Genomic DNA, 12,500 nt, shown 5'->3' with positions numbered 1-12,500 from the left:
AACTCTGGTAAAAGACTACAGGGCAATGAAAGGAACAGCTCCCTCCTACCTCCAGGCCATGGTCAAACCCTACACCCCTTCCCATCCGCTACGCTCTGCTACCTCGGGGCGACTGGTTGCCCTGTCACTCCGAGGCCCGTGTGGTCGATTGACACGGTCACGCCTCTTTTCTGTACTGGCCCCGCAGTGGTGGAACGAACTGCCCACTGACGTCAGGACAACAGAGTCGCTGCCCATTTTTCGCTGCAGGCTCAAAACTCATCTCTTCAGCAGTACTAGTAGAAGTAGTAGTTAGAAGTACTAACACAATCCTCCCTCTTAAGCACCTATTTAGATTGCTATTCTTGCATTTTGCCTTCAGCACTAGATTATGCTCTTAGTCACTTGTTTTAGAAAGGAGATGCACTTTCTGAGTTCTGGCAAGTAGTCGTACATTGGCTTTTCCTACGTTAAATGCAATTATTGTAAGTCGCTTTGGATAAAAGCATCAGCTAAATTACTAATGTAATGTAATGTGCAGGGACTGGTCTCGCTTGCTCATGTTAGCCAATCACATGCCTCGGGCATGTACGCCTGTCACGCAAGGTATAATGGTTATCTGAGTCTTTCAAAATACTGTGGGCAAATTCAGTTTCTTCACCTTATTGGTCAAATAATACAATTATTGCAATTGATTTTGTTTGTTTACTGTAAACAAGAGACATATTACATGTGCTTAGAGGCTACAAAGTCATAGAGTTCAATTCCCCTTTGTGGCAGGATAAGTCCATATAAACGGACAACCTAATATATCCTGTATCTGCACAGGGCAAGTGGAGAGTGTACTGGTTAAGCTTTAGTTAAGGTGAGCCTATCCCCTGAATGTTTCATTACAACATGGTATCTCCTGAGGTCTAAACACAGCTGATAGTGTGATATTGTGCCTATGAGACTCTAAGGAGACTAGGTACACTGGTCTGGTTTCTAGTAGTCTCGCATAGCCAGACCTATCTCCACACTTCGTTTACGCTGTGCCAGCGCCGGAGACAGGTCTGGCTGGACATATTGCCATTCTGCAATAGGGGGGAAAAAAACGCAGTATTTTTTTAAACCAATCACAGTCGTCTTGGGCGGAGCCAGCCCCGGACGCAGCGACGGTGCTCCTGCAAAATAGTCTGGATCGAATCTGATTGGTGCCTAGAGAATCTCTCGGCCCGAATCAGATTAATTTGCGTCGCCAGTCTCGCCACTGATTGGGCAGTGTGACAACGAATGATAAGGTTTATTGCCAAAACCTACATCCGTTGAGTCAGACTAGGTTTCCAGTGACCACTGGTCGACCGTGTGTGTCAGTGTGTGTGCGTGTGTGTGTGTGCATGTGTGCGTGTATGTGTGTGCGTGTGTGCGTGCGTGGACAGTCTCACCCATCACTCTTCTTGTACAGGTGTCCCGAGCGCTCGGTCCCGTGTTCCTTGTTGCCCTGTGGCTGGTGCAAGCTGTAGGTGACGCTCTGACGCACCTGGGACTCCTTCAACAAGAGCAAACACTGATTAGGATCTATGCAACTAATCACAACCCTAACACACCCATTGGGATCTGTGTAACTAACCCTAACCCTGACAGATCCATTAGGATATATTTAACTAACCCTAACCCTGACAAATCCATTAGGATCTATGTAACTAACCCTAATCTTGACAAATCCATTAGGATCTGTGTAACTAACCCTAACACTCACAAATCAATTAGGATCTGTGTACAGTAACTAACCCTAATAGCCCATTAAGATCTATGTAATGAGTGTGAAGAGGCTCCTTTCCTGTCTAAATGCAACACCTGAAGTGTTGTTTGAAAGTTTGAATGGGGCAGAAGAATTACTCCTCTTCTGATACGATGCACTTTACTGCAAACTAGCAGAGGAATAAAAGCAGAAAAACAAGGAGAGTAGGCCTCTTCAGACTATTGAGACACCCCCCACAGTAAGAAGAACACAGAGGACGAACAAACGCTGGGGTCATGCACTCATGATGTCACTTCCTCAGAGCTGAAGGTATGGGACAACAGGAAAGGAGAGGGGGGTCTTTGTTAATCGCACTTTTACTTCAACACTGGTCAAAGGGACACAGTCACAATTGTTTAAGTAAATATTATTGGGATTAAATATGTAAATTGTCTGTGTAAGTCTTTATAAAACCACCATCAGTGTAGCCGTTTCCCTACATGGAAGACGGAATCGTGGAAAAACTTCAACGGGCAAACCAGTGCCTTCCGGCTTCCGTGTAGGGAAACTGCTACACTGACAGTGATTTTAAAAAGGCCTACACACAGCATTTAATCCAAATAATATTAACGTAAACAAGCGTGACTGTGCCCCTTTAAGCTCTTAGATGCTTATTTAAAAAGGAGATGCATTTATGATTTCTGGCGACTAGTACTGTAGTTCTCTTGACTGCACTTATTCTAAGTCACTTTGGATAAAAGTGTGATGTACAGTAATGTAATGTAATGCAATGTAATAGGAAAAGTTACGGGGCTGAAGGCCATCTAGTATTATCTTGAGAATGTGTACAGGAATAGTTTCTGTCTACAGACAGAGCTGGACTTGGTTCACCAGGCTGAGAACAGACACTAGCACAGACACAGCTGGACTTGGTTCACCAGGCTGAGAACAGACACTAGCACAGACAGAGCTGGACTTGGTTCCCCAGGCTGAGAACAGACACTAGCACACAGCTGGACTTGGTTCACCAGGCTGAGAACAGACAGTAGCACAGACAGAGCTGGACTTGGTTCACCAGGCTGAGAGAACAGACACTAGCACAGACACAGCTGGACTTGGTTCACCAGACTGACAGAACAGACACTAGCACACAGCTGGACTTGGTTCACCAGGCTGAGAACAGACACTAGCACAGACACAGCTGGACTTGGTTCACCAGACTGACAGAACAGACACTAGCACACAGCTGGACTTGGTTCACCAGGCTGACAGAACAGACACTAGCACACAGCTGGACTTGGTTCACCAGGCTGAGAGAACAGACACTAGCACACAGCTGGACTTGGTTCACCAGGCTGAGAGAACAGACACTAGCACAGACAGACAGACAGGGGGACGTTAAACCACTTACTCTCCTAGACTTGGTTCACCAAGTAGGGGTGCGGCGTGGAAGAGAAGAGAGCATGCTTCAGATATGACAGTGTGCTTACACAGCAAGTTATGTATGCTGCTCATACAGCGATTGTAACTCATACGGCTGATTCCAGATGTGAAGATTCCAGTGTGTGTGTGTGTGTGTGTGTGTGTGTGTGTGTGTCCTCCCTGTGGAAGGCGTTACCTCCTTCTGCTCCACCTGCAGGGCGGTCTTCAGGACATCTCGTAGCTGAGTCAGCTGCTTCCTCTCCTCGTCCTGGACCTGCTTGATCTGGACAGAGAACACGTGGTGTCTAGATCCAGTCTGCCCAGAGGACGGCGCTAAGGCTAGGGTTAGGGGACAGAGGAGAGGTTGTCTGGAGTGGACAGGGGTGGGTTAGGGTTAAGGCTAGGCTAGGGGTAGGGGATGGGGGGGAGGGGGAGGGTTAAGGCTCGGGTTAGGGGACAGAGGACAGGTTGTCTGGAGTGGACGGGGGGGGTTATGGTTAAAGCTAGGGTTAGGGGATGGGGGTTAAGGCTAGGGTTAGGGGACAGAGGACAGGTTGTCTGGAGTGGACAGGGGTGGGTTAGGGTTAAGGCTAGGCTTGGGTTAGGGGATGGGGGTTAAGGCTCGGGTTAGGGGATAGAGGACAGGTTGTCTGGAGTGGACGGGGGGGGTTATGGTTAAAGCTAGGGTTAGGGGATGGGGGTTAAGGCTAGGGTTAGGGGACAGAGGACAGGTTGTCTGGAGTGGACAGGGGTGGGTTAGGGTTAAGGCTAGGCTAGGGGTAGGGGATGGGGGGGAGGGGGAGGGTTAAGGCTAGGGGACAGAGGACAGGTTGTCTGGAGTGGACAGGGGTGGGTTAGGGTTAAGGGTTAGGGGATGGGGGTTAAGGCTAGGGTTAGGGGACAGAGGACAGGTTGTCTGGAGTGGACAGGGGTGGGTTAGGGTTAAGGCTAGGGTCTCACTGTGGTTATGTCTGTGGCCAGCTTCTCTATGGAGGGCTTCAGGTTGTCCACTGCCTTCAGCCCATCCTGGAAGAAACTGTGAGAGACAGAACAACGTCAGTTGATTTCCCTTAGGTGTGTGTGTATGTTTGTGTGTGTGTGTGTGTGTGTGTGTGTGTGTGTGTGTGTGTGTGTGTGTGTGTGCCTGCGTGTGTGTGTCTGTGTGTGACTTCTTACTTGCATTGTGCATGGAAGTATTTGATGAGGTTTTGCAGCAGGTCCACTCCTTTCTTGATCTTGATCTCGTTCACTTTTAGCAAATACTGTAAGAGGGTCAGGGTTAGGGTCAGATACTGTAACAGGGTCAGGGTTAGGGTCAGATACTGTAACAGAGTCAGGGTTAGGGTCAGATACTGTAACAGGGTCAGGGTTAGGGTCAGATTTTGTAACAGGGTCAGGGTTAGGGTCAGATACTGTAACAGGGTCAGGGTTAGGGTCAGATACTGTAACAGGGTCAGGGTTAGGGTCAGATACTGTAACAGGGTCAGGGTTAGGGTCAGATACTGTAACAGGGTCAGGGTTAGGGTCAGATACTGTAACAGAGTCAGGGTTAGGGTCAGATTCTGTAACAGGGTCAGGGTTAGGGTCAGATACTGTAACAGAGTCAGGGTTAGGGTCAGATTCTGTAACAGGGTCAGGGTTAGGGTCAGATTCTGTAACAGGGTCAGGGTTAGGGTCAGATACTGTAACAGGGTCAGGGTTAGGGTCAGATTCTGTAACAGGGTCAGGGTTAGGGTCAGATACTGTAACAGGGTCAGGGTTAGGGTCAGATACTGTAACGGGGTCAGGGTTAGGGTCAGATACTGTAACAGGGCCAGGGTTAGGGTCAGATTCTGTAACAGGGTCAGGGTTAGGGTCAGATACTGTAACAGGGTCAGGGTCAGGGTTAGATACTGTAACGGGGTCAGGGTTAGGGTCAGATACTGTAACAGGTCAAGAGATCACTAACAGAGTTTTCACCCAACCTGTTAGTCTCGCTTTAAGACTTTGGAGATCGAAAATATTCGCTAGAACCAACGCTACCAATCAGAGCCACTGCCTACATCTCCAACAGAATCAAAACATTCACCGCCCCGTTAGGAAAGACCGCCCTAAATACTTTGCATTGGTTCTGCGATGCAGTTTTTCCCCCCCAATCTTTCAAATTGTTTCCACCCACTTTTAGCCACGAAACCTAGAGGAACGTCCTCAGTCTTTAGTTGAACGCAGCGTTTAGAGACGTGACTCGTGACTCGGACTCCGCCGCCAGCCCCCACCTCTCCTGTGCTGTGGCCCCGCCCCGCCCCCCCTGCCTGACCTCACACATCTGCAGCTGGAAGAAGCGCCTCTCCTTCTCCATCTCCTCCGCCACCTCGGCGCCGCTGATCTCCGTGCGGATCAGGCCGTGTTGCCTGGCGTGCTCCTTCTTCTCCTTCTCGATCTTAGAGCTGGCAGGAAGTGACAACACAGACAAGGGCGGGGTCAAAGGGCGCACCGTGGGGACAGTAGACACGCACACCGATAACTCAATCGCACTCGCAAGCATCATCACACTCAAACAGGAAACACAGAGGGTTAGGGTTAGGCCAGACCAGCCTAGGCTGGACCAAACCAGATCGGACTAGCCAAGACCAGAACACCCTGGCTCATGCACTGGGTACTGACTATGTAACCCTACTGTTACTACTACCCAGGTTGATCATTCTCTACAACCTGCCTCTCATGGAATAATCAACACATGCACCAAAGCCATTCCAAACAACAACAACAACAGAACAACAAAACAAACTGGGTCAAATCAAAACAGACAAGATGACAGGGGAGGTTCAAGCTACGACAAAGTGGTGTGTATGCATGAGCCAGCGCTGTGGTCTGCTGTGCCCTACAAGGCCTGACCAATGATGAAAATGGCTATTTTCAGAGAAATGTCTTGGTTTAACCTGATCCTGTTAGCTGTTTCTAGTTATGATGTTGACCCCTGAGTGTGGCTGTCGGCCGCAGTTTCTGTAAGAAACTGTGTCTCCCTTTGCATAGACAAACATCCCATATGAGATAAAGATGGCATTCCATGGTTGGTACATTCTGTGGACAACAGCAATTGTTGTGGTTAGAGATAGAGACCTGGGCGCCGAGGCGGCGTAGGTTATCTTGACCACACAAGGCCGTAAACTGCAGGAGAGACCAGACCAGTCCAGACCGGTCTGATCGGGGAAGAAGGGGGGGGTGGAACGCGCCGGAGCCATAAGAACCTTGCTCGAGCTCAGATGCTTTGATTTGGGCCAGACAGCCATACAGACAGGCAAGCTGATTATTATTATTATTGTTCTTAAGCCTGTATTCCTTCTCATTGTTCTGTTAGTTTGTTTTGTTTTCATTTATATATTCAGTTCACTTGCTTCGGCAATGTAAACATACAGTATGTTTCCCATACCAATGAAGCCCTTTGAATTGAATTGAGATTGATAGAGAGAGAGACAGAGAGATAGAGGGAGATAGAGGGAGAGAGAACAATCCGTCTTGGTTGAGAGTGTGAGAAGGAGGACGACACAGACCGGTTTAAACCAAACCTTAGAGAGGCTAAACCTCCAAGAGAGGTTGGGTTAGGGTTAGAGAGGCTAAACCTCCAAGAGAGGCTGGGCTAGAGGGGCTGAACCAGAGCTATGGGGGAGGAGGGGGGGGGGGGTAGTGGGGGTGGAGATGTCTGGGTCAAGCAGAGTAACTGGACTCCATTGATAGGTCAGCAGACAGAGATCCCATCAATGGGGGGTAAATGAAAGGGTCGGGTCTGGGTTCGGGCTGGGGTTAGGGGCGGTGAGGAGCAGTCACATGGCATATGCTATCTGGTTGATCTTTGTAGTACAAGGTCTGTCCTGTCTCTCATCAGATTGGTTTGGAGAAGAAAATGTATTACCCTTTCAGTAAAGAATGTCCTTTGCAGCTTGTAAAATATATAAAAGTGCTATGAAAGTCTCTATTCTGCTGCATGCATGGTTAGAATAGTGAGGGGTGTGGAGAAGTGAGGGTTGGGGTGAGGTTGAGGGACTGTTATCTACGGCGTATGAATGAACACAGCAAGTTTGGGAGGAACAGTGATTAGAACAGAGGCACAGACAAGCCAAATATCACAGAGCAGGTCTTTTAACATCTGTTTGACCAGTAGCAATACATTATTCTTCAAAATGCAAACTACAGTAATGGTCAACTATTAGTAGAGTCTATCATCAGAATGGTAATCCATTAGTACATTCTGTCATCAGAATGAGTCGACTCAAGGGACCGTGGGATGATGTTGTCTAAACGTATCACAAATTAAGTTAATAGAAAAATATGAAAATCCTTACACTTTAGTCTCGTAGTCTTTCCAGGCTTTATCAAAAGGCTTCTTCAGGTCCTGTGGAGAAGAGCAGAGTGACAGGTGTCAGTCCATGGAGAGCAGAGAGACAGGTGTCTGTCTATGAAGAGCAGAGAGACGGGTGTTAGTCCATGGAGAGCAGAGAGACAGGTGTCTGTCCATGGAGAGCAGAGAGACAGGTGTCTGTCCATGGAGAGCAGAGAGACAGGTGTCTGTCTATGAAGAGCAGAGAGACAGGTAGAGCAGAGAGCAAACCATGTCAGTCCATATCTGTCAGAAGAGAATCCCTACAAGAGAAGTGCATACTCCGCTAGTGCATACTCTTCTTCTTGTTTAATTGTTGTTATTGAGTCTATTTCTGCAATAACTGCACTTAGGGCTGTTCATTCCACTAACGTTAACGTTACCGCTCGTTGCTTCAGGAGACTTTTGCCAGAGGCCTGTATTTCATTTTCACTGGCTGACTGAACTGCTCGACTCAACTGATGGCTCAGATAGAAGAGTAGAAGCAGAATTTCCCTTGAGGGGACTAATACACTAGAACAAAACACAACAAAAAAACAGTGATTAAGACTAACAAAAACAGACATTTACTGGTGCAACTGCCCGTGTCATTCTATAAACACTAACTAGCAGTGCCAGGACCAGCAGTTAAAACACTGAACAGTGGCCAGCAGAAACATTGGAGGGACATTATGAGCCATTTGATTGGACTGTAAATTAGCTGGTTGATTTGCCGTTTATCCTCCAGTTCTGTGCCAGTCACTAATTGCTGAGATCACTAACAGTAATTGCAGCTTTGAAGTGAAATTGTTATAACAGCGGGATCCTTTCAATCTATTCAAACAAACCAAAGCTTGAGGCAGCGTAGACATGCCATGGTATTATTTGCCCCTAACAACAGCTGCTTTGTGTTATGACAGCGTTACTGCCTTATACAGATGAATGGAAGAACGCCATCTTGGTTATCTCATACGGACCATTTCGTGGAATGTTCATATTCAAGACAATAATACCACAGTTTGCAATGTAGTATTAGAATGGTCTGCTGTATTGTTGTGCGGCCCCAAAAGGATCAGACTCTGGACAAGAGAGTGACAACTCAGGCAGTTAAGCAGACAGTTGGGTTGGAGAGAGAGATTTTTTAAACATTTTTAGTAAATGATGAATGAAATTGTATTCTGACCCATGTATCGTCATACGTATCATAAGGTCCTTGCCAATACCCATCCCTAGGAGAGGAGCAAGGAGGAGGAGGAGGTGGAACAGGAGAAAGTGGAGGAGAGGATCAGTGTGTAGGTGATTGTGGTGTTGTGCACAATGCACAGTGTGTGTTTGTGTATGTGTGTGTGTGTGTGTGTGTGTGTGAGTGACACAGGATGCCCAGACTGGCACCTCATTAGCACGGTGGTCATGACTGTAATTGGAGTCAGCGGTGGGATAATGAGTTGATCTGCACCGCGCTACAACCAGCATCCACGTGATACGCTAACATCTCTGCCTGGACAGTGAACTACACACTGTCAGAGGAAGAGACGCAGACAGAGTGACTATGAGAGAGGGAGAGACTATAAGAACTGAAGAGGTAATGGGGGAGAACGGAGAGAGAGAGAGAGAGAGAGAGAGAGAGAGAAGGGGGGGGTGGCTAACAACATTATTAGGAAGGTAAATCACATTAGAGAACATCAGATGCTCTCACCCAGAAGAATGGAGAGAATGGAAAGGTTAGTGGTCACGCAGGAAGGAATGAGGGCTGATGGGATTACAGGCCTGGGCAGACCATTAGAAAATCTACTCTGTCTGCTATCCTGACAGGCTGACCATTAGAAAATCTACTCTGTCTGCTATCCTGACAGGCTGACCATTAGAAAATCTACTCTGTCTGCTATCCTGACAGGCTGACCATTAGAAAATCTACTCTGTCTGCTATCCTGACAGGCTGACCATTAGAAAATCTACTCTGTCTGCTATCCTGACAGGCTGACCATTAGAAAATCTACTCTGTGTGCTATCCTGACAGGCTGACCATTAGAAAATCTACTCTGTGTGCTATCCTGACAGGCAGACCATTAGAAAATCTACTCTGTGTGCTATCCTGACAGGCTGACCATTAGAAAATCTACTCTGTGTGCTATCCTGACAGGCTGACCATTAGAAAATCTACTCTGTGTGCTATCCTGACAGGCAGACCATTAGAAAATCTACTCTGTCTGCTATCCTGACAGGCTGACCATTAGAAAATCTACTCTGTGTGCTATCCTGACAGGCTGACCATTAGAAAATCTACTCTGTGTGCTATCCTGACAGGCAGACCATTAGAAAATCTACTCTGTGTGCTATCCTGACAGGCAGACCATTAGAAAATCTACTCTGTGTGCTATCCTGACAGGCTGACCATTCGAAAATCTACTCTGTGTGCTATCCTGACAGGCTGACCATTAGAAAATCTACTCTGTGTGCTATCCTGACAGGCTGACCATTAGAAAATCTACTCTGTGTGCTATCCTGACAGGCTGACCATTAGAAAATCTACTCTGTGTGCTATCCTGACAGGCAGACCATTAGAAAATCTACTGTGTGTGCTATCCTGACAGGCAGACCATTAGAAAATCTACTCTGTGTGCTATCCTGACAGGCTGACCATTAGAAAATCTACTCTGTGTGCTATCCTGACAGGCTGACCATTAGAAAATCTACTCTGTGTGCTATCCTGACAGGCTGACCATTAGAAAGTCTACTCTGTCTGCTATCCTGACAGGCTGACCATTAGAAAGTCTACTCTGCTTGCTATCCTGACAGGCTGACCATTAGAAAGTCTACTCTGCCTGCTATCCTGACAGGCTGACCATAAGAAAGCCTACTCTGTCTGCTATCCTGACAGGCTGACCATTAGAAAGTCTACTCTGTCTGCTATCCTGACAGGCTGACCATTAGAAAGTCTACTCTGTCTGCTATCCTGACAGGCTGACCATTAGAAAATCTACTCTGTGTGCTATCCTGACAGGCTGACCATTAGAAAGTCTACTCTGTCTGCTATCCTGACAGGCTGACCATTAGAAAGTCTACTCTGTCTGCTATCCTGACAGGCTGACCATTAGAAAGTCTACTCTGTCTGCTATCCTGACAGGCTGACCATTAGAAAGTCTACTCTGTCTGCTATCCTGACAGGCTGACCATCAGAAAGTCTACTCTGTCTGCTATCCTGACAGGCTGCGTGACCGGGACTGGGAGAGCCCTGATCCTGGAAGTGCAAATCTCAGGCAAGGATTGAGACCGGACTTCCTCCACAGCATCTGTAAGGTACGGGTGCTGCCCACCCAAACAAAAACACCTCGAGACGTTGGTACTGGTACTTAAGATCATATAAACACAGAGGAGCCAGAGATTCTACGCCTGCAGTGGTGTCATAGGCGAGGGTCTGCTTAGCACCTCTACACTGTATAACTCTACACCCCTGCTTAGTGTGCTACTACACCACGCAGGGTGTGGTCAGGCTGAGGGCTGGAGGAGGATTTGGCCGCTCACCCCTTTGACTCCCTTGAGGTCTCCTTTCAGGAGGCTGTCCAGGGGGAAGGTGATGATGTTGTTCATGTTCTGGAACTGGAGAAGAGGGAGAGAGACAGACAGGGGGGTTACCAGGGGTTACCAGGGATTGAACACTAAGCCAGAGTGACAGTCAGAGATGATAGATGGTGCTGGTGAAATCTGATCCCCTCTGCTGCCGGGAGTGTGTGTGTGTGTATGTGTGTGTGTCAGTGCCTAGTTCTAACATCCACTTTCCCACCCAGTGTCTCTGACTGATGATCAGAAGGAGGTGACACACACACACACACACACACACACACACACACACACACACACACACACACACACACACACACACACACACACACACACACACACACACACACACACACACACACACACACACACACGTGCACACACTCTCACACACACACTCTCTCTCTCTCTCTCTCACACTCACACACACACCTCTGCATGGTCATGTCTTGATAGATTACAGATTTGATCTCCAGTCAGTGAGCTGTCTGTGTAGATGCGTCCTGAGGCCCCGCCTCCTCCCCATCTCTGTATGTGTCAGGTGGTTCTAATAAAGCTGGACAATTGTTTCAACCTGGGCTACAGTCAGAGCAGGGACAGGGTTAGGGTTAACCCTCCTAACGCTACAGTCAGAGAAGGGACAGGGTAAGGGTTAACCCTCCTAACGCTACAGTCAGAGAAGGGACAGGGTTAGGGTTAACCCTCCTAACGCTACAGTCAGAGAAGGGACAGGGTTAGGGTTAACCCTCCTAACGCTACAGTCAGAGAAGGGACAGGGTTAGGGTTAACCCTCCTAACGCTACACTCAGAGAAGGGACAGGGTTAGGGTTAACCCTCCTAACGCTACAGTCAGAGAAGGGACAGGGTTAGGGTTAACCCTCCTAACGCTACAGTCAGAGAAGGGACAGGGTTAGGGTTAACCCTCCTAACGCTACAGTCAGAGAAGGGACAGGGTTATGGTTAACCCTCCTAACGCTACAGTCAGAGAAGGGACAGGGTTAGGGTTAACCCTCCTAACGCTACAGTCAGAGAAGGGGCAGGGTTAGGGTTAACCCTCCTAACGCTTCAGTCAGAGAAGGGACAGGGTTAGGGTTAACCCTCTTAAGCTACAGTCAGAGAAGGGACAGGGTTAGGGTTAACCCTCCTAACGCTACAGTCAGAGCAGGGACAGGGTTAGGGTTAACCCTCCTAACGCTACAGTCAGAGCAGGGACAGGGTTAGGGTTAACCCTCCTAACGCTACAGTCAGAGCAGGGACAGGGTTAGGGTTAACCCTCCTAACGCTACAGTCAGAGAAGGGACAGGGTTAGGGTTAACCCTCCTAACGCTACAGTCAGAGCAGGGACAGGGTTAGGGTTAACCCTCCTAACGCTACAGTCAGAGAAGGGACAGGGTTAGGGTTAACCCTCCTAACGCTACAGTCAGAGCAGGGACAGGGTTAGGGTTAACCCACCTAACGCTACAGTCAGAGAAGGGACAGGGTGACTCA

At 48.2% G+C, this 12,500-nt stretch overlaps 1 protein-coding gene across 1 annotated transcript in view; it reads right to left on the bottom strand.

Annotated features, from left to right (window-relative positions):
- asap2a (ArfGAP with SH3 domain, ankyrin repeat and PH domain 2a) overlaps positions 1–12,500 on the bottom strand; it is a gene marked incomplete at its 5' end in the record, with an annotated part of 57,885 nt that overhangs the window by 15,482 nt on the left and 29,903 nt on the right. Inside the window, 7 exons of the mRNA XM_084450876.1 lie at positions 1,404–1,525; positions 3,318–3,404; positions 4,082–4,157; positions 4,298–4,383; positions 5,418–5,547; positions 7,441–7,490; positions 10,977–11,051. Coding sequence (XP_084307002.1) covers positions 1,404–1,525; positions 3,318–3,404; positions 4,082–4,157; positions 4,298–4,383; positions 5,418–5,547; positions 7,441–7,490; positions 10,977–11,051 — 626 coding nt within the window. The remainder of the gene's footprint in view (positions 1–1,403; positions 1,526–3,317; positions 3,405–4,081; positions 4,158–4,297; positions 4,384–5,417; positions 5,548–7,440; positions 7,491–10,976; positions 11,052–12,500) is intronic.

This window comes from Borostomias antarcticus (genome assembly GCF_949987555.1).
Source record: "Borostomias antarcticus genome assembly, chromosome: 16".
NCBI classification, from domain to species: Eukaryota; Metazoa; Chordata; class Actinopteri; order Stomiiformes; family Stomiidae; genus Borostomias; species Borostomias antarcticus.
This window is presented reverse-complemented; position numbering and strand designations above follow the sequence as displayed.